The 22,307-nt window shown below is 42.1% G+C and overlaps 1 protein-coding gene across 3 annotated transcripts in view; it reads right to left on the reverse strand.

The window, feature by feature from the left end:
• Positions 1–15,797: 15,797 nt before the first annotated feature.
• Positions 15,798–22,307, reverse strand: part of LOC120798044 (gamma-aminobutyric acid receptor subunit beta-3-like) — a 64,783-nt gene continuing 58,273 nt past the window's right edge. For 2 of the 3 annotated variants that reach the window (XM_040141995.1, XM_040141996.1), the window contains 3 exons: positions 19,203–19,450; positions 18,552–18,620; positions 15,798–16,169 (listed from right to left, as the gene is read on the reverse strand). In XM_040141995.1, coding sequence (XP_039997929.1) covers positions 15,798–16,169; positions 18,552–18,620; positions 19,203–19,450 — 689 coding nt within the window. The remainder of the gene's footprint in view (positions 16,170–18,551; positions 18,621–19,202; positions 19,451–22,307) is intronic. The other variant, XM_040141997.1, reaches the window with a different exon arrangement.

Genomic DNA, 22,307 nt, shown 5'->3' on the forward strand with positions numbered 1-22,307 from the left:
ACAGTCAAGCCATAACTAAAATGCATTATTTCCGGTCAAATATTTCATAATAAAATCATATAAATGAAATGCGTCAAACTAACACGAAGACTATATTACCAAGTGCGAGTGAATTAATTACTACTAATTCTGACCTCTCCTTTATAATTGTAATTATTATAATTATTATGATATACCTGGAACATTAATTAGGTCTGCCAAACAAGTTGATATCTCTCTCTCCCTCTCTCTCTATATATATAGATATATATAATGGCAGCTATAGTAATTTGTTACTACAGCTGCCATTCAATGAAGGGGAGTAAAAAGTAAAATATCTCCCTTTAAATGTACTCGAATACCGATGCTGGCAAAATAATTGGTGCTTAACTGTAATCTGTTTCACTATGATTTTGATGTGTCCCTTTTTTAATTAATGTATTTTTCGGTGTGATTTCATTTCCCCTTCTGTGTGGAAAATTACTTTTACACGATAACTTGGTCTTTATTATTATTTTGGTTCGATTATGCTAAAACGGCGCTCACGGTATGTTTTATTTTGAAGGCGGAATCCCTTTATTTCCGATGTTAGTCCGACTCTGGCTAACTTGATGGCAGGGGCGGGACACGGATTTCCACAAATTGAGGAAGCGTGATGACGCAAATACACACACACACACACACACACACACACACACACACACACACACACAGACGAAGGTAAATAACTGAAACCAGTAGGTGGAGCAAAAGCCAGTTTAAATCAACGAATCGTCAGCGGCAGCTTTCCATGATGCTTCAAGCCATGAAGCCAATGTTACATGCCTCAGTTTTTCAGAGATGTATGGGTTGCATTTCAGAAAAGTGTAAATAATTCCTAAATTACTTGAAGTTATTTTCACATTTTGAAATGTCGGCGTTAGCGTCGCTGCTATTCTTTTCTAAAAAAAATAAAGCTTTCCATTTCAATTATTTCATAAGAGTCTCGTGTTTATAATTTCACACAGCTGATGCTTCCGATGTCATGCATGTAATTTCTGTGAACCCTGGCAACCAATTTATTAATTTAAACTACCAAAAAGAAAAACCAAACAAGACTCCGTAACCCAACAAAGTTTATGCCCCTATTTTGTACCTTCCCGGAGTAATATCGCCTCGGGGGGCAGACTGAATCTCTGTCTTAATGTTTCGAATATGTGGAAAAGGAAATTCAACACAAAAAAGCTAGTAAGTGGAGCTTAAGATGAAGTTTTTTTTTTTTTTTTTGTCAAGCCACCATTTCTACTAATATTTATGAACTTTTGCACCCAAACTTCTGCAAAACACCCTTCCATTTTTTTTTAATCAACTCTTTTTGCAACATGGATGCACGTTTTATGAAAAAACCTTTAGAAATCAAACCCTTGTTTTTGTTTGTAGGCTTCTGTTGAAAACTTTGTGAACTTTATCTTTGCAGCTTTCGAGGCAGTGCATCTCTTTTTTCATACCTTTGACACCTAAGATCCTCTTGATGACCCCACCTTCAGTTACCGAGAGCTCTGTCCTTCTGCATGCGCGACACCCACAGAAACAAGCGGGTCCCTGAACCTCCTGAACTCTTTAAAAACAGCCCTCTGCCGCAGAGAATAACCTCAGATGGATTTCATGGTCTTTGCTTTTGGCTGCGAGCGGACTGCACCGTGCAGTATCTGGCCGATATCAACAGCTCGCTGACAAACAAAGAGAACACTGACCTGTCTCACAGGCTGCGCCGGGACAGTTGCTTGTGTGTGTGTTTGTTTTTTCTGTGCCAAAGATTTTGTAATCTCAGGAAGGTTTATAACTTGTTTAACAAAGAACTCATGTCTTTTGGCAACAGGCTCCAGAACCATCATGTTAAAAGTATGACGCTGAAAATATATGGTCAAGTTTGTTTCATCGTTCAGCACTGATGTGATAAACGTCCCTCCTCGTCCCAAACTGCAGACAGAATGCAGTTGTTTTTTATGTATATACAATATATCAGCAGAGCGAGGCGGTTTTGTGTCATTCTTAGTTTACTCTGTCATGTGTTCTTGCCTCGGGGCTAATCCTGGATCAGCACTGCAGTTGATCAGCGCATAATAGGCTCTTGGTACTTTTATGAATGCAAGTACTGGGGTTTCAAGGATAGAGCACAAAGAGGTTCAGAAACCATTACGGATTGACTTTAAAGGAATAGTTCAAGGTCCCTCAGAACTGTCTGACCAGAAAGCATCTGTAATTTGCCTTTAGAATAAGAGCTATGCAATTTTTCCCCCAACATTATTTTTAACCCCGCTAACTTTCTCTACTGCGTTTCTAACAAGATGCTGATAAATGCTTCCCCTGAAACCTCCCAAAACTTAGCGCGGGTACTTTTCGAAAGAACTCCACATCCTCCCTGCCCGCTCCATCGCTTTAATACACTTACCACTCCTTCAATTTCCTAAAAAGCTGGCCAAAGCCACCCCTAAACAGAGTGAACAATGAATGCACGGCGAGGTATTGATAAAAGGCTCGTCGCGAATTAAATATTAATCCCATTCGCTAAGAAGGGGATTACTGTAGTACATGTATCAGTTAAGCAGCTCATACTGAGAAGGTGGGTGGTTCGGAGGGGGGGGGGTAGAAAAATGTGAAAAAGACATGAGGTTTGATGCAAAAAAAGTAAAAAAAATAAAATAAAATAGTTGCACAATCCTGCATCGCTGCATCATAAAGTGTTTTGCCCTTTGCGAGGCAGCGGGCAGCAGCAGCATTAAGGATTAATGTGCAGTAGTGATATGTGAGTTTTCAGCCGGCACATTTCTACAGCGGCAGAGCTGCAGGAGAGTAACGAGGACTTGAAGTCGTTTGCTCCGCTGCCGTTACAACCCAACTTTTGGAGGCTATAGTAGTATTTCAGAGCATCCATCACCGACACACAAACCTGCGGGCAGGCATATGGACACCCACTCCTGCAACCCCCCCCCCCCCCCCACACACGCACACACACACACACACGCCACACAATCAGGATGTTGTTCCTTGGCAACATCATTTCAAGGTAAATAGGTGCTGTAAAACGGTGTTATATAAAGAAACAGTGGGCGTCTCTGTCAGATGCGGCAGCTTTTCAGCGGGGCAGACTCATTCTTATGCCGTGAAAGCGTTGCTACTTGACTGGAGGTGGGTGTTAGAGGCTGATGGCGTCGGTGTATTACAGCAGAAGACATCTGTTGGTTTTGAATGGATACAAGCTGCAATTTAATTGCCCTGTGTGTTTAGGGTAAATTCCCACTTTAGGTGTGGAAATGTGGGGGAAAATAGCATTAGAGGAAGGACACGTGGAAGACTTCAATGTAAAATCCAAATGCTATGTATACATTCTGACAAAAGAGATCATGATTTAGTCTGCAGAGCTTAAACAGGGGTTTCAGGGGTTTGAAAAGGGGTCAGATGAGGGGGAGGGTTATACATTTTTGTCATTTTCGCCCACCTCGATCAAACGGTAGATCATAGGGCCGATGTGTCTGTTCTTAGAAACACGGGCTACGCCGGATCTTTGTGGATATAAGTGATTAACATTATAACTACCAACACTGACACAAAAACAGAAAAACATTATGTGTGTCACGCGCTAACGGAGGCTAAACCTAAAGATCACAGCGTCGGGGAAACAATCTGCAGCTTCAGTCACTCTGCTTGATTCGAGCTTGTCAGGTCTTTATTGAAAGTAGTGACTACAGTATTTGCCACTGCGCTTTGTTCGCAATTAAATCCAACAACCGCTAGTTCATTTTGTAGCCCATTGGCAGGCTAGGTGAAAGCGATTGCTCCATTACGATGTTATCGGTGTCGAGTGGGGTACACAGGGGGAGGGTCCAAAGGAAATATTTAGAACCCTGGAAAGGGCCCCTCAACAGGCTCAGCCCCACTCCCTTAATTTTCATACAGTCCCTAAGTGCTGTTAGGGAGTGTAATTTTTTCCAAATGGCATATATACAATCTATATATATGTGTCACTTTTGTGCAGAGACTTACAAAATGTTGCTTTTGCACCATGTTGTTTGGATTCCTTGGACTTGCAAACAAGATCGGAATCTTCTTCTTTTTGTTTTTTTAAGTGGGCACAAAACACAAAATAACGTGACGCTTCAAAATTTCGCCCGAGGCGCAGGAAAACGTCACACCACGGGATTTCGCGTGGCAGTTGACAAAACATGTCACAAAACGCGTGTAGCATCGCGAGAGGTGACGCGGGGCCAGTGCAATTACACGCCGGCTCTGCGGGGCCACCTGCACCGCTGCGCGCCCCTGACTGCACGAAGCAAGTGTGAAGTTTTCCCGGAGAGAACGGAGTCATTTCGGGAATGACACGGCACTAAGGGGAAGACAGGAAAGCTCCATACGGCCTCAGTACTCACTCATCGTTAGTTTATAATTGGAAACTTTTCGTTTTCCACATATGTTTGTCTGCAGAACTTACCTGTGCAACACCGAGCGAAAGACGCGTGCGGTTATCCCGGCCTTTGATTGGACATTAAACACACCTCTGGTATCTCTCTGGTAAAAAAAAAAAACCTCACGGGAAATGCAGAGAATTTCGGAGTTCATGCAAAATCGGCCGTCAAATGAAAAGGGGTGTGTGTGTGTGGGGGGGGGGGGGTCGCCAGTCCCGGGAAAACCGCCAGCTCTCCAATGTTTTCGTGAAACTGCGTGAACTTGAATCGCTATGGTGTGTACTCAGGGAGGACCCTGAATGCATCAGCGACGACTGCGGTGCGCTCGGTGTCGCCGGAGCGCACTCGGCGCCGAGCAAACGCGGCGAAACAGACTTGAGATACCAAATACGACCTGGATCCGGTTTCCATCCGGCCCAACTCTTCGCGCTGCATTAAAGGAGTGAAGCGGTAACTGAAAAGTCGAATGAGCAGAAAAACTCTGCCCATTAAATTGGCCCGTGTGCGTCACAGACTACAAACATGGAGTAAATTGAACGTGTCATTATATTGTCCGTGGCGCCATTGACGGAGGCTGAGGAGGACGCCTATTTATATATCCGTCGGTGTGAGCTACAGGCAGCTGCTTATTACCCCGAAATGAGGAAACGGAGAGCATTAATCACACGAACACGCCTCCGTGTGTCTGCAGAGGAGTGCGTGGGCGTGTGAATGACTCTGTGTGTGTGTGTGTGTGTGTGTGTGTGTCGGTGGAACGGTCCAGTGCGTGCGTGCGTACTGCGTGTACTTGAAGCGTCCGGCAGAGGGCAGAAAGCGCAAGGTTATACTCGGCGCGATGTCTTTGTCTCCCCATCCTGTGAAAAAAAAAAAAAAAAAAACACACCGTATGCCGCGTTTCCTCGCGCCTGGGAAGTGCAAATGTGCCGAAGCGCATTGGTGCGAGGATTAAAATTCTTTTTAATTCGACCCGATTGATGGTTCAGACCGGAAAATGTGCATTAAACGTGGCAGAAGAACCAAGCCAGTTGTGCCGCCTCTGTTTATCTTCGGGGTTTTTCTTTGTTTCCATGCTGTGTAAGATTCGACAAAAGAAGGGGCTGCTGACACTCACCGTGTGCACTGAGCTTAAAAAAAAAAAAAAAAAAAAATGGATCAGGCCCCTTTGTCTCGTGCAGAGCGACGGCAACAAAACCAGACTGACAAAACAGACCTGTTAACCTCTTTGGAGATATATGGCAACATTTAAAGCTGACATACCTTTGTGTCTACACTCACCCTCCCCCCCTGGAAGCCCACCGCTCACTTTGCTCTGAACCCGGGACGACGTGCAGGCCGGTAATGCCTGGACACAGGAAATGGGAATGCACAGACTGGAGGAAAAAAAAAGAAAATGAAGAAAGTGCATGTAAGACGCGATCTCATCTTTTACTCAGACTTCAAATTGAGAAAAACGGCGTAATCTGATAATGCCATCCGTCATGAAGCACGTAACATTATTTTGAAGTCAGACCTACCGTGAGATACTGATGAAAGTGCGGTGGGACGACTGAAATGATTCCACCGCATCTGGCAGAGCGGAAGATGAGACTGATTGACTTCTTTAAGATGGTCTTTTTTTTTTTTTTCTTTTTTTTTTGTAATGACTGAGTGCCAGCGGATGAAACTTTAGAAACGGTGGTAAAGTCCACTAATTGGGTTCAGTACGAGAGAACTTTGGTTAGACCTGAATATTTGGTATTTGCCTGAATCATAACAAATCGAGAGTTCTTCTACCCAAACAGAATTGAATTCCACCAGTATCTAAACGTCGGGCCATCATGCAGCATGCATGTGATCATATACTAATTTAGCACTTAAAAACGTACCACTCTACCTCCTCCTGACCTCTCCGGCCACCTCGCGAATCTGAGTCCAATATTCCCTCTCCTTTTAGCCCTGGTTTGGTCTCCACGAACTTCTGGGGGAGCTATCCGGCTGTTTCGCTGCTCCGCCGTGTTCCCCAGCTACTCGCTAACCACGTTTGCCGCTTGGTGCTCAGCCGGTCGAGCACGGGTGGTTTTTCAGAGCCTTTTCGGCTGACAGCAGCTGCCTGCTGAAACCGGAAACGATGCTAATGAGGGCAACGAGAGTGAACCAGAGTATTAAAGCCGCAGGCCGTGAAAGCAAAACAACGATAAAAGATGCTAAAATTACTCCATGAACCTGAGTTAAACTGCAGAGTCCGGTGATAATACTCTGTGGGTTCATCAATAAGGGACTCCTTTTACATTACATATGTAATATGTTGTCCAGTAAATCAAATACTGTGACCCCGCTGCAGTCAGCGACGTATTGTTATATTGTTCGGCAATGAACAATATGGACGCAGAGAGCCAATCACATTCAATTAAACGTAAGATTAATCATGTTTAAGAGGCTAATGCGAAGTTAGACTGTATAAAACCTTCCTCTTCAGTTTGACAAAGCAAAACACTGGTCAATATTCTCTTTTATGTCTCTTCAAAAAGCCTGTTCTTTCCTAATAATTATTGCAATGAGCAGATGTGAGTCAAGATATGTAGTGAGTTGTTTCTGGGTCATACATAACAGGACATGCTATTCTCTGTAGTAATGAACACCTGGGGACTAGCCCTTTGAATGATTTAGGGATCTTCGGTCGCTTCTTCAACAAAACTTCGTCCGGGCTCACCCCCCGCTCAGCGAGCTGTCAAAATGTTGTCTAGTAAGGTACGTCCTCGCCCGCCAGAGGGAAGGCTTTACAAAATAACAGACAGGTTTTAGCAAGAGACAAGAGGGAAGGCAGAGATGCACGCAAGGGAGGGCGTAATGAGCGATAGAGTGTGTTAGGATGAGGGGAAGAGAGCAAGCGAGACAGAGGGCAAGAACAGCAAAGGGAGAAGTAGGCTAATACGCTGCTGCTGCTGTTGCATACCACTGAGTTCTTAAAACAGAGAGGCATCATCAAAAAGCACATCGAAGAGTCAGTGTATTCCCTCCAGTCTCCGACTAGAGCATCTTTTGATGCCGAAACAGACTTTCTTTCTCTCTCCATCCATCCCTTCTCCCTCCCACTCTCTCCCACGCTCCCTCCATAGCTCGCCGTGCTGCCGATGAATTAAAAGAAAGTGTGTCAGCTGGCAGGCAGGGAGGAGAGAAAAGAAAGAAAAGAAGACATCAGAAAGAATTCGTTCAGCGAGTTTCTCAACAAGAAGCGCGGGGCTGGGTTCTTCACCCCCCCGCGAGGTTTTTCGGGGCTCAGAGGCGGTTATTTGGGTCAGCCATTGGAGTCCACCTCGATCGGTCCACTCGGCACCCTCAACGCGGTTCAACACAAACGCTGCAGCCCAACGGGGCAAATGTATCGATAAGCTGCTGCAATTTCCCGTCAGAGCAACTCGGCTGCAGTTTCCATGGGGCGCCTCATTTTCTAACAAGCAGCACCAAACACATCTACCGTATGTAGGAAGCCCTGGCTGCGGCAGCTGCTGTGTGGCTGGTGAGGGCCCGTTTGAAGTACTGTACATTATTGCTATGCTAAAAGTCGAGGTGTTTTGTTTTTTTTACCTTGCAAAAATCGGCGCCCTTCGAGCGCTACAACACGGCCAACTCGCGGCACCGCATGATGTCAGCGCGCACGTTCAAATTCAACCGAAAAAAAGAAGAGGACGACGGGAACAAGGTAAATGTTCCCAGCATGAACGCAGCTTTTCTCCTTGATTTATAAAACCGACTCTGGTCCCAGAAGTTCGGGGTCCTTGTAAAACATCTGCTAAACTTTAACAGAATAACTTTTTGCATTAAAGTGAGTCTGCTAATCAGCAACACAGGTGACAGCTGAAGGATAGTGATGAATGCTGGAGCATAACGCAGCTGTAGCGCGAGTAACAAAGACATCGGCGGTATGATGTGGCCACACGGTAATATCTGTCTGAAGTTTGCTAATGTTAGCTCACATCAGACACCATACGCTGCTGGTCCTGTTCCAAAAGGAAGAAAACCTTGGTCAAAATCCCACTGATATTTCTAATAATGCAAAAAGAACCCAGCCTCGGAACGTAGCCTCAGTCAACACTACATCATCTGGTTCACCTCACATGGTAATTAAAAAAAAAAAACGATATAATATTGTCATTGACTCAATATTTGTTTTTCTATCTCGTCGTCCCTTGACATTTTTTAATTTTTCCACAGGGGAAGAGCGTGTTCCTTTTTTAAAGCTTTAGCATCAGGATCGAGACCGAGTCGATAAGAACGAAATGATTGATAGCAAAGTGGAGAGAGGGGATGCCGCTTGTGAAAAATAGCATTTTCTTTTGTTCCAATAACCTTTGGTTGACTTTTGGTTTACGGCCCCCTCGAGTGCTTTTTATTAGTGACCTGGCATCTAGTTTGCGCGGGGTCATCAATCACGGTATCTCTGGCAGCCTCCCAACGACCAATTCGCTCCTGAGAAACACCAGGCAGAGACTGTAAACTGTGATATGAACTGAAATCCTTTATTCATCTGTCTTTTCTAAAAAATAAGGTCTGGGGACAGCTGTTTCCAGCACTGCAACAGACACTGACAAGAGCTGAAGAGTGGGAAAGAGTAGGAGTCTGTTTCTTCCCCCTCACAGAGGCAGAGATGATCTGGGGACCCGGTGTGCTAGAAACGGTCTGACAGCAGGAGAAGTCTCTTGCAAGTCTCTGCTATGAATCTCTACTTTGAATGTGAGTGTACAGAGGGAGGAACTGTATGTACTGTGAGTAGGAAGTAATGCAGGTAGGTTCTGCCGGATAAACGGACATATTGACTGGATCTGCTATATTAAACCTTATCCGAAGCTTCCAGCGCCCTGCTGCAGCAGAGTTAGAGGCTCCTCCGTGCCGTCATGGTGATATAACCCTCCGACGAGCCTGATTATCCGATCTTTGGCCCTTTCACTCTCATAATTGGCCAGGCCTCATTATAGCATATTCCAACGTCCAAAAGAGTATGAGCCTGTCCTACAGACAAATACTGCAAATGCCTTGTTATCCACAACAGCTCCCCTCACACGCCTCCCTCAAACTGCTGAACAATGATATTCTTTAATGATTAGTTTAATGATAAACTGTGCAATATATCTTGGGGTTGGAACCCCTATATACATAATAAGGGCTCCAAAGGAAAGAGATTAAAAATCTATCACATGTAGCCCAAGGGACTCATATACTGTGGAAAGGGGGGCAGCGGATGGACTGGTAAGCCAAACTCAGCATTTTCTGAAGTCATTATGCATAAACAGTGTGTGACATAGCCAATACATATATTTTCTCTACCTGAGATGGAGTGGAGGTGATGCACACACTCCTGATGGGAATTCCACCGAGCAGTTTCCTCCCGGAGCCAAGGCTAAACACTCAAGTGCTCATTTTAAGGCTGGAAGTGATTGTTATTGAACTACATCCACTCTTTTCCCAAAACTGACCTTGTTGTTCACGTGCGGCTCATCCGGTCTGTGCACTTTTAAATGCCCCCCCAGCTATTTAGTACTTTTTTCCCCATAGAGGTCAAACACTTGCAAGAGACAGACGGTGCCATGCTCACTTCCTATTGTTCAAACTGGGATTACAAGCAGCTGAGAGGGAAATCCGTTCACATCAGCCGTCGGCTTGAATGCAGGTCCGACAGTTTAACGCTACGATATCTCATTCTTGGCGAGAAGAACTACAGAACAAGCCGCTGGTAAGATGGCGGCTCCATCCAAACACAATCCAAGACTAACAGTAATATAGACACGCTAATTTAAAAGGAACCACTGCACTGTTTGTATCTGGTCTCACTTGTGAATGAACCACTTCAACCAAAGAAGCCAATTGAGGCTATTTATTTGGATTACCATCTTGGAATAACGTGTGAAAACTCCCAAATCATAATGACAGGAGGTCTTCCTGTTCCGCCCGCTCTGCTGATATTGCTCGACGGCGGCATTAGAGACGATCATCTTTCAAACTCCGCGTACCCAGTTCATAAAACCGGCCTTTGTTAACAATGTGCCCACACTGAGATTTTCCGAGTGGTGTCACTTGAGCCATTTTCTCAGACATTAGAAAGCTTGTCCAGTTGTAAATTGACTTTAACTTATAAAACTGATGGAGTGTCGCTTTAACTTTAGAAGAAAAAAATATGAACAAAACAAGGGTAAAATCAGTGCTTCAAAAGCTGCCACACCAATTAAAATCTAATGTAAAATGTTCTGTCATTATTCTTGTCTTGGTAATTATCTCACATTGTGTGGCGCATAAATCTGACACACATTTTTCCTACGAGCTTTCCTTTATGTCCGTTGTTAGTTAACCAGCGCAACTGCAGACCTTTTTTTTTATGGCGGACATTATGATTCGTCCCGGCAGTAAAGTCACAATGAGGCAGTTCTGTCTCGGTGAGCCAAGTCTGCAGCTTGTTGCCGGTGAGACGTTTCCCGACAGTGTCGCTGTTGCGTGAGGCACCGCCCGCCTCTTTGAGCTCCCCGTTCGGTAGGCGTTGACTCTGCCCCGAAGGTTTCAGACAGGTTTTCCCGTTTCGCTGTCGTCGCCCACAAATCCCCGCCACAGTGGTGCCCCATCTGTATCTCGTTAAGAGCGGTCCCGTGGAGACTGCATTGTGAGAGACAGACTCGTCCTCAATGAATTGCATTGCTCAGATTACCTATGTATACCCAGCTGGTGCCTAAAGTTAATTAAATGCAATGTACTGTATTATTTACAGTTGCGAGTTAACCCAGGTTTGGTGTCTGTGTATCAGCAGGATCGGCAGCACTATTAGCATAATCGTGTTGAGCTATAGATTTAAGTGTCTGAGCTGTGATGGAGTTGGTTTAGAGGAGGGCCCATCCAGCATTAAGATTTTTAATCTTTCTCAGGGTTTGAATTGGCTTCTAGGTTATTTTTCCAACCTCTCCTTTAATTTTGAACCCATGCCAGCAAGACAAAGGCGAACTGATCCGCAGGTGTAGTCTAGCGTTATGGGCTAGATGTAATCTCTGCTGAACACCTTCGTTTTTTTTCCCTACATTCTTGTAAATGTAAATGTGCTGTTGTGCGTTGATGAAATCAAAAAGCGGCTCTGTGTGGGTCCCTTTTGGTGGCTCCGACCTCAATCTGATGGCCTAATTATAATCATCAGCTTTAAAGCAAGAAGCTCTCTCTGCTGATTCACATTCACACTGTCTAAATGTAAAAAAGTTACAGGGTAAGAGAGTTGCAAACTGATTTTGTAGAGACTTCCACCCTTGATATTAACTGAAAAAAAGTCCCTCGAGCAAAAATAAAAACTTTCTCAGATAATAATTCTATTTTTTTTTTACAACTTGTACGGACAAGCTACTAAAAGAATCATGAACTTTGTGGCAACTGAGTAGAATCGAAAACTGACAGGTTATGATGCCCGATGATAACCTCCACCTCCACACTGTCTTTTTTTTCCCCCCAGTCTTTCTTTATCCAGGGAATTACTGTAGCGTTATGCACCAACACTCTGGCACACATTCATAAAGTTCACTTCATACGCATAAGATGCTGTGTTGGATAAAAGTCTCCTACTCTCAGTCGCGGGATGTGTGCTGCAGTGAAACAGACGGGGGATAGGTGCCTTGCCCAAGGGTACTTGAGTGGCTGGAGAGGAGATTTCCCCCGACAACTCTTGGGATTTGTGCAGGCTACCATTTAATAGCATTTCGAACTTCTCAAGCTGATGTTTGAGACTGCGGTTCACCGCGTTTTCTTGCCATACACGTACAGCACACGCAGACTCTCTGTGGCGTGTCATGCATGCTTGCAATATCAAATACACGGGTACAATGAATATCCTTTATTTGATGGTTTAACATGATAATCTATTGAAAAAGGAAGAGAAACATACAGAGATATAAATCTAAGCCTAAATACATTTTGTGGCAGCACAGAACATTTCACATTCCATTATGGGACCAAGGCCATACAACACCTGAAGTCTTTGATGACTTTTTTTTTTTTTTTTTTGACTTTTTTTGTTCTTTTTCATGTAGGCTCACATGGCATAATGTTATCTCTAAAATTAGCAGTTGGCAGCTCTCGTAAGTGAGTTTGCGAAATATCTTTTTTTTTTCTTTTTTTTTTTTTAAATATTCCCAAGTTATGAATTGTAGTTGCATGCATGATAAACAAGTATCTAGAGTGTGTAACAGTTGCCTTCTCTTTCACTTTTCAAATGCATTATGTAGTTTGATGATAATAATAATTTTTAAAAAGGACTCATACACTGACCAACTGCAAGAACTTGTTTTAAATCTCACCAAAAGACCCAAAAGTAATTCTTTAAATCAAAGTGAACCAGTAAGCCAGGAAGATCTTGTGACTTGTGACCATAAAACAGTTATTTTCTAGCTTTAGTGTTCTAGAAATCGGTCTTTTTATATCTTATTTACACAACACCGAAGCTCCATCAAGTGTTTAGACATTTCGTAGGTACAAATGTTAACCCCCAAACCACGCAGAGCAGCTTGAAACATCTTTGGACAAACTGGGTCTGAGACTTTAACAACGCTCTACCTTGAATGCATGAGATCGCGAAACGTTTCTTTGTGCCCAAAACCAAAGTCAAGACATCTTCTGAGTGTTCAAACAGAAAGCGAAGAGGTTTCGCTTGCATACGAAGTAAAGGGAGAGACGTGATTAGAACTGATATTCGCCCCGGGTTGTGCCTTTGAGAGAAATTTGTGCATATCCCACGGTTCTGTGAATTTACTTCATTAATGTACAGAGACAAGAGGGAAAAGAAGAGAGACTGGAGAGACCATTGCTAGCCAGCTTGCAGCTAACGTACATTTGGTGCATTGCCTGCTTGGGGCGAATTAACAGCCCGGCGGTTAAATTCACATAAAAGACGAAAATGTGCTTCATCTTCTGGCTGAACACACTTTTAGCAAGATGTTTTGGCTTATTATATACAGGTTTTGTTTCATTTGTAACAGGAGCTTTTCTTCTTAGTCGTAAGTCATTTTTGCACTTTGCCCCGTCTACACAGTAGAAAACAGGACAAGAAACCAGCAAGAGACTCAGGGTCACTTGAACGTGGAATCAGCTAGAGCCCTATATTAATCAGGGTCGAGGTCAATCCTGTTTCCAGAAGGTAAATTGCATTTGTGCAGCAACAATCCCAGTACAATACATTCAGTTCTTAGTCATATATCAAACTTTACACATAAAACTTAACAAGTTTTCATTTCAAAGTTAAATTGATCCCAACTCTGACTCTTAGTGACTCTTGCATATAACAAGCTTTTCAATCACAACATAACTCACTGGTTGCTTTTTTTTTTTTTTTTTCTACATGTTTTCTTGTACATGCACTAATAGTGGATGTATATCATGTATCTTTGACAGGAATGCTTCAGATTTACATCATCGTCCATGAGTTGTAACCGGTTGATTGCTCTGCGACCTTAGGTGGAATGGCGCAGGTTATCCAAAGAGTCAAACAGGAGAGCTGTTTTTTTTTTTTCCACAAAAGTATTATACGCTGACATTTGTCCATAGTCGAGCAAGCAGCACAGAAAATAATTGATCTAGCCACGCCCTTCCTCTCTCAAGCTCTCCTTAACAATTTCCCCATCTCTCTCACACATACATGCACATGCACACACTCGTCCAACACCGTCCCTTCCCTCTCCTTTCTTCATCACTCGCGACGCAAGAACGCAAGGGCGTGTTACATTCTGGTGGAAAAATGGTGACCATGGCTCATTATCCTCTCCCTGAAGAATGGATCTGATACATTCAATGCTAGTGTGTGCTTATTAGTCAGCGGGCCGGTTGTGGCGGTCCCTCTGCAGAATCACTGAAATCCATTTGCATCGCTTGCTGTTGAATTGCGGAGCATACAATAGCTCTAAACTGCAGAATTGAACATACATATGTACAGTGTCCAGACTGGAACTTCAACATGGTCGGAGGTTTGAGGAGAAATGTATTCCACAAATGCTCAAAAACTAAACTGATGCTTGAAACTGACCTGTTGGTTCATTCGTTTAATCCCTGTCTTTTTTTTTTTTTTTTCTGTGTTCTCACACTAAATGGTCTGACAGTTAATAGCCAGTATGACAATCACAAAATGCTCAATAATTGATCATTTTCATTTTGGGTTGTACACACTATATATATATATATATATATATATATATATATGTGTGTGTACTTTTATGTATATACACACCTATGTACTTATGTACAAAAAATGGGTTTCAATGCCCCACTCTATCACAACAGTTAGTGTTGAGCAAAAGAAAACAGGACAGGTTAGGAAATCAAAATGAATACCTGAAGACACAGAGTACAAAAATATTATAATATTTCATGGGTTGAGTAACCGTGTTCGCCCAAAAGGCCCTTGGCAGTTGTTTTAAATCAAAGTAAGACAGTTTTTTAGAGGAAGTTTTGAGATATTTAAGTGCAATTCTGTCATGCTATCACTTGAAGTGCAGTTGCGAGAAAAAAAAATGGCAGTTTTATTCACGTTTGTGCTTTTCTTTCCCATATCAAATTAGCAAAAAGGATATTTGAGTGACACTTTTCTTTGTCAAGAAAAAAGGTGCCAAATAGCGAAAAACTTCAGAACCTGAGTCACAGTCATCCTGAACAGAGGACAGAGTCCTCAACTTTAAATCATCGGGTTTGGGTAAAGGTTGACCAGATCCATCCGTGATGTAGGTAAGATGAAGTATATTATCAAAGCTATAAACAAATACATCAACAGAGTCTTTTACTCTGTAAAGTTGTGCCATAACCCAAGGCAAAAAAAGAGTCACTAATTTGCCACTAAAGCTGATCATTACATGCATTAATAGTGCATAGGGAACCAGTTAAACATACATTAGTTAGCCTAATGGATTTTTAGAAATTGCCTGCACTTATCTGACCGACTGTGTAATATAAAGTTGTTTTAATTATTTTTTTTTGATTAGAAAAATTTTTGCATCAACTTCTTTCGTGTTTATTTTTTTCTTTTTTGCAAATACGGTATTATTTATTCAACTGCTGGCTTTGTATCTCTTTATTTACACAATACCGAGAGGGAAAATGTTGGGAAATGAATGTCACAAGTCCCAATTACAGTACATACTTCAAAAAATAAAAAGACCTCAATACTAAGGATTCAATGACTTCAAATATAAAAACAATTTTGACGAGAACTTGGTCCAAAACTCAGTAGTCTTTCTCAGTCTTTTTTTTTCTTTTGTTTTGTGTTGTTGCAGTCTTTAACTCGACAAATTCCAGACATATTCCATCATGTATAAAAGCAACAGAAAAAAGGAAGAAAAAGAAACAAAATGAAAAAAAAAATCAAACAACATCAAACACCTCAACAATACAGTCCAATCAGACATAATAGAGCCAGTAGACAAGGTTGAACAGTGAGAAAACAGAGGGGAAGATGATCCGTGACCAGCGGTCGATGGCGTTCACATCTGTAAGGTCAGGGATTTTGATTTTGAGCTGCGAGGACCGCCTCCGCAGGCGGCTGCGCTTCATCTGAGCGGAGCGGTCCAGAGAATGGCGGCTGGTGGAGCGCGGGCCGATTCCGCCGCTCTGCTTGCGGTACTGGATGTGCGACGAGGCCGTGCTGTCCAGCTGCACCATGGACTGAGAGTTCCTAATATCCGCCACGCTAGTAGTGATCTCGCCTCCCGCCACTTCGTTATGGATCTCCAGGGTGGTTAGCAGGATGTTCCCGTGGCCGTGCGGTTCCGCCTGGATGGGTGAATAAACGGGGACACTAATCAACAACATCATGTGCAAATAAAAGAAAGCTAAAGAGGACACTACCTAACGTTTTAAGGTACTCTCCCTCAGTGCGCAGTGCCCTCGAGATAACAACACGTTGACTTCATCCTGGAAGGATTACTGAAAGGGCCTGCTGGGCACAGGCCCCGGGGCCCTAGGGGTCGGGGGGGCCAGAGGCTCTGTTTGAGTCAAGTCAATCAAACAGCCAAAAAGAGACGCAAACTGACAACAAAGCGACAAAAATGACAACAAAGAGACTCAAAACAACCACCTTTTGTGTCTATTTCAGTCTGGGGGTCTCTTGGTTGTATCTATGCAAGGAGGCATGTTGGGCCTTTTACAAGTCTGCGCCCATAGGCGCATTGTCCCATAATCCATCCATGGAGGTTACGTCGTGCTTTTGCCGGTAAATGCAGTGCTCAGCCTTTGCTCCCGATTTGACACACATGTAAATTACAGTCACATGACACTTTACCTGCCCTTACCTGTAGTGAACGTAAACTCAGATTTCGGACGCTTAAGATCTTTTTGTGTTATCACCAAAAAAAAATCCTTTTTGAGTGTTTCTTCTGTATTGAAAATTATAAACGGGGCTGTAGAGCAGTTTCAGGCACAGCTTGAGTCATGTGCCTGCCTCTCAGGTCCACGGTCCAGGTCCATTGTGTTATTGGCAGCTCTTTTAGTGAGCTGTCAAGAAGGCCATTCGAGATCGGTTTTACTACAGGCCTGCTGCTTTGTATAACAGTAGGAAGTGAATTTCCATCGATAAAAGATCAAAGAGATGTCAGAGATTTTTTTTTCTTCTTCTGGATGATTAAAATAATCCAAAATTGCAGGGTAAGAGAGACAGAACGGGTCACAGAAATGGCAGAACTGTCAAAATGTCTACTGAAGGATGTTGGGTGCCATGCGTCTTGCTGTGGACCTCCCCTCTGAAGCAAGTGAAGATTTTTTTTTTCTCGACTGAAGCAATATAAGACCACATCAAACTTTCAACAATTCAATCAAACACATAGGAGATTCATCATGTTCCATGCCTATGGTGTGCGCGCCATAAAAAAAAAATAGACAGAAATGGTCAATGGCGATCAATCATGCAAATGGCGCGACTGTGGAAGTCCCGCATTTCCCTTTTTTAAAAGTGGCAGATTTTGCACAAGTCAAAAGGCTTTTAACCGAGAACCCTTACGTTGTGTTGTGACAGAAGGCAAAACTAATTTTTGCCCTCGGTTATTTTGCGCCGGATCATTCGTGCAAGTCTGTGAGTAGACGCCCAAAAACGCCAGTGTATCGGCAGTCATCAGCTGTAAGCTGGCTGGCTAGTGGCCAAACCTGCGTGGTCGGTGCATACTCTTGTGTATTTGTAATGTAAGTAATGCTAGATTCACTAAGCTCTGGGCCAAGTAAAAATTTTTGCTTTAGCTTTAGAAACATTTTCAACTTGCCTCAGTTTGCCACCACCCTGGGTGAATTCACGTCTATTCGCGCCCACTCGCATCTTTCCAGTGACTTTGATTTACAGGTTGTAAAGTCCCCTGAGGTTAATTTGTGATAAATAAGACTGACTTGAATCAACTTGACTATGTCCACTTGCGCCTCGAGTTCTGTCCGAACACACAATTCGAAGGAAGATCACCTTACTTGTGGTACAGTTTGTGACATGCGATTCCAAGCACGTCCCTGGAATGCAATTCATTTGAAAATACTATAATATATATACATTTTTAGAGAATTGTTACTTGACACTGACGATGAACTCCTCTACAATTTAACTCTCACTTGCTTGTTTTATTCAACAATACATATGTTACCATTTAATTCCATTCATTATTTTCCGAATATATCGCTCTTTTCAAATAAATATTTCCATTTTAAAAAGAATCCTGGGGGAGCTCCACAGTGACAACCCACTCAAAGTCAGACGGATTTACAGCATCCTGACATGCGCAATGTCACTTAATGAAAGCTGTGTGAGCGATGTGGCTTTTTAATGGTGGTATCAATGAGAAAAGATCCACAGACAGCATGCACTCAGGATGAGCACTGAAAGGAGAAAATAGGTTCATATCTGCAACACCAATTATACAGTGTAAGATCGAGCATGAGCGTCATTTCAATGCAGCAAAAACTGCGATGAAAAATCTCAAAGTCAAAATGAATACTCTTGAGGATATGGCAATGTCATGGAAATGTCTGTTGTTACTTGATTCATTGCATGGATGGAAAAATATTTCACATTAAGGCAAAAGAAATTAAAAAAAAAACAGAAACAAAACATCCATGTCAGCGAATGGCAATGGCAGAGTTGACTCGAAGATATTGAAGAGTCTCACTGAAAAAACAACTCACCGAGCGTGAGTGGCGAAGACCTTTAACCTGATTGGACCGTTTTAGGGATGCGGTCCTACTACCTGCCTCCTGAGGAGATGAAAATATTCAGCCACATGTGGGGAACAAATATCTGAAAATTGATTTTTTTTTTTTTTTTTTTAATCAACATATTTGGCTCCACTGGGGATTTAGATGCCTATGAATAATGTGATACAGTTCAATTATACAGAACATTTTCCCGTGGCTGCTTCTGCTGTCAAGAGCTGACAAAAAAGGTTGATTTAAGAATAATTGCAATGTTGAGGCTGTTGTATCATTCATGTCCTGTTGGAAAGAAAAAAAAAATTAAGGAATATGAAACTTTGTCCACTCACAGAGACCTTTCTAAAGTGCTGTACTGCGGCATTTTCTGTGGAAGTAACCAAATATTCATATAAGAGTCATTCTTGATTCAATGTGGATCCCAGAGAGCACGGATAAAGAATATTTCTACAAATATCTGTAACAACAACCTCAGCTTTCTCACCTTGAACCTATACATACAGTATCATTTATTTATTGATTTACTTATACTTGTTATCTTCAATCCATCTATCCACTGATAATCTGACTCAGTAGCACACTGGGGTCCAGAAATCACGTCAGAAATGTCATCAAATCCCCACTCACTCTTGCAGCGTCGTACTTGGCTGCCCTCTCGTTGTTGGCCTTCTCTGCCTTCTCCGCTAGCTTCTTTTGCATCTGAGGGCCCCGCCCGAAGAAGATGTAGTTGACGAAGGCGTACTCAAGCAGGGCCAGGAAGACCATGACGAAGCAGCCCATCAGGTACATGTCAATGGCTTTGACGTAGGGGATCTTGGGCAGTGTCTCCCTTAAGTGGGTGTTGATAGTTGTCATGGTCAGCACAGTGGTGATCCCTTTGGGGAGGAAAGAGGAAAATATGGTATTGTTACTCGTAATTAACAAGCAATTTTTTTTTTAAAGCTGCACCTATCAATATTTTTACCGTAACAATGAAAAAAATAGCTACTCGTAATGTGACAGGGGTTGCTTGGAGCGACAACCCCACAGAGAGTTATCGCCCAATTCTGCAATTCCACTCAGCTCCACCAATTTTTTTTAGCATCTTTAAAGTCATTGTTTTGGTTTTACAGCTCACGACTTTACCGTTTTGATTCACTCCCCCCACTTTCATCAAGTGTTTCCAATCGCAGAGCTGCAAGGAAAGTGAATACTGAACTTGTGTTCACTAGGTAGCAGGACACAAAACTCCAAATGAATGCTAATGTTGCTCCCGGATGTGTAATTAAGCAACTGTTTGCTGACACGTTTGTGGCAACAACTTTTAAGTTATAATATCTGAAAGTGTTTACACCTTGTTGTGCTGACCCCATGTGGCCAGAAAACTCATTGAATACATTTGGGATTTTGATTGGTCGCTAACTTGATATGATGGGAATTTGTCATTATTTCTTCATATTTTATAATCACTGAATTGTTGCCAAAAATAAATGTAATTGAAATATGTAGTCATCTATAATGGAAATAATTATCAGTTCCTTAGATGTTCGGTCAGAATCAATAGGCTATATTAGCATCCATTACAGTACTAGAATAAGAATCAGGTATTGTATTATGATTATTAGGATCAGTAGTGGCATCAGTATTAGTACAATATTTGTATTATAATTAATATTAGTACCAATACCACTATATTATAGTGTTAACATTTGTATTGACAATAATATCATTAGCAGGATCTATACTGAAACCCCTGAAAACTCGATTTTGAATCAAGTTTCTCTATAACCTTAAATAAATGTATATGACCAAATTTGAAACAATCAAAGTTAAAGTTTGAGGAAAAAAGACCCTTGTGTATTATTAATTGAGAGTTCAATTGTCAAAACCTTTTTCCCAACTGAGCCCCCTCTACTTCAAACCAGTGAGAAGAGCTCAGACAAATACACAAATACAGAAAGTTCTCAATTAAAATGAACAAAACTTAACATGTTGAATTCATGTAGAACCAATAAGTAAAACACTGATTTTCAGGGCCTATTTCTATTGTAAAGTATGGATAATACGGGCGTCTGAACAAGCACTGATTACATTTGACCTGTGATAAATATTAGTATGAGTATCACAGTTAGCATAAGTAGTATTATTGTCTTCCTACTAGTAAGTCGTAGGCTGCATTCATGTTTTAGTTTGGTAATTAAAAGACAAACTCTTGCATCCCGTCTAATTCTTTCCTCTGTCTCTCAAGTGATGATTTTAAACAAAAGAGCAGTAAATTCTGCCCTGTTTCTATCATTCATCCTCATTTAAAAGACAGAATGTTTTTCTTTTTTCGTTCACCAAAGCTCACTCATCACCAATCGTGGCAGTCTGTCTGGGATGGTAACTCTTAATTAGCCCGAACCTGTCATAGAATAAGCCCATCTTCAAGGAGAGCCCAGCCATTCTAAGCAGATGCTGCTATCTTGTCAGTAACCTTATGGTCACGTTGGAGAAAAGTCCAACAGACGTCTTGGGCGTTACTATAGTAATGAGGATATTTTTATAGAAAACATGTTTCTTCTGTGGCTATTTCCTCTGCTACCCAGTGAAAAAAAAAATTAAAAATTATGTTGCTGTGGGATTGCCTTTTGATAGTGTGTGATAGAAGAAACAGTGGGGGGGGGGGATAAAGCAAACACTGTATGTATTTTGCTTATGCATTCTTATAAAACAATTTTCTGATCGCTTCCATGTTTGATCTTATTTTACTTGCATGAACACACATACTGGTAGGTGGTAGCAAAACCTCTGCTTCATTGAAATTCAAAGGTCTGCCTTGAAACCTCCAACTGCCCCTTGGTCATAAAGCAGAAATAACTCATTAAAATAGTGCTGCATGTATCTAGCCCCCAGCTCTTGGTAACCTTAACCACTAGGGGTACCGAGTGGCATGGTTATTTGCTATCAGCCAGTAAAGGCACCTTCACACCTTGTTCAGCTTGACAGAAGGAGAAAAAGGACATTAAATGAGACTCATAAAATTACAGACAAATACTGTAGATGAGGGGAAATTTAATTGGCTGTAGGTTTCTACTGTGGCCTTGAGTGCTAAATGCACTGCACCTTAAGAAAACAAACACAAATAGGCAAAACACAAGCAAAAAAAAAAAAAAAGAACAAAAACATCTTCACCAAACCGACAGCGTGCACAGCATTTAAAAAAAAAAGCTGCAAAATGAGAAAACACAACCAAACACGGAAACGAACTGCAAATACAGAAAACACAACCAAAGACAGGAACACACTACAAAAACAGAAAAACAACTAAATACAGAAACAAACTGCAAAGAACAAAACAAAACCCAAAAAACAACCAAATAAAGGAACACGCTGCAAAAACAGAAAACATGAGCAAAAGCAGATTAGAATTACCGCCTCGCAGTTGTACGCCTCCACCAACCAGATCAGATAAAACAGTCATCGGGTTCCTTCCATTTTGCCCATTACTGGGAGTTGTTCCTTACCCGAGTCGAGGGTCTTAGGATAGAGGATGTCGTTGCTGTATAGATTGCGAAGCCCCTTCAGGCAAATTCTTGATATAGGGATATACGTAAATAAAATTGATTTGACTTGACTTTGTTAAGCTTTGCTGTTCTTGTTCTGCTGTATGTCTACCATATCAGTGTATAAGTTCAATGAGAGAAACAAAAGAAAGAGTCAAATTCCTTGTAGGTGTTCACATACTTGGCCCATAAAGCTGATTCTGATAAA

This window comes from Xiphias gladius, chromosome 13 (genome assembly GCF_016859285.1).
Source record: "Xiphias gladius isolate SHS-SW01 ecotype Sanya breed wild chromosome 13, ASM1685928v1, whole genome shotgun sequence".
Lineage (NCBI taxonomy): Eukaryota > Metazoa > Chordata > Actinopteri > Istiophoriformes > Xiphiidae > Xiphias > Xiphias gladius.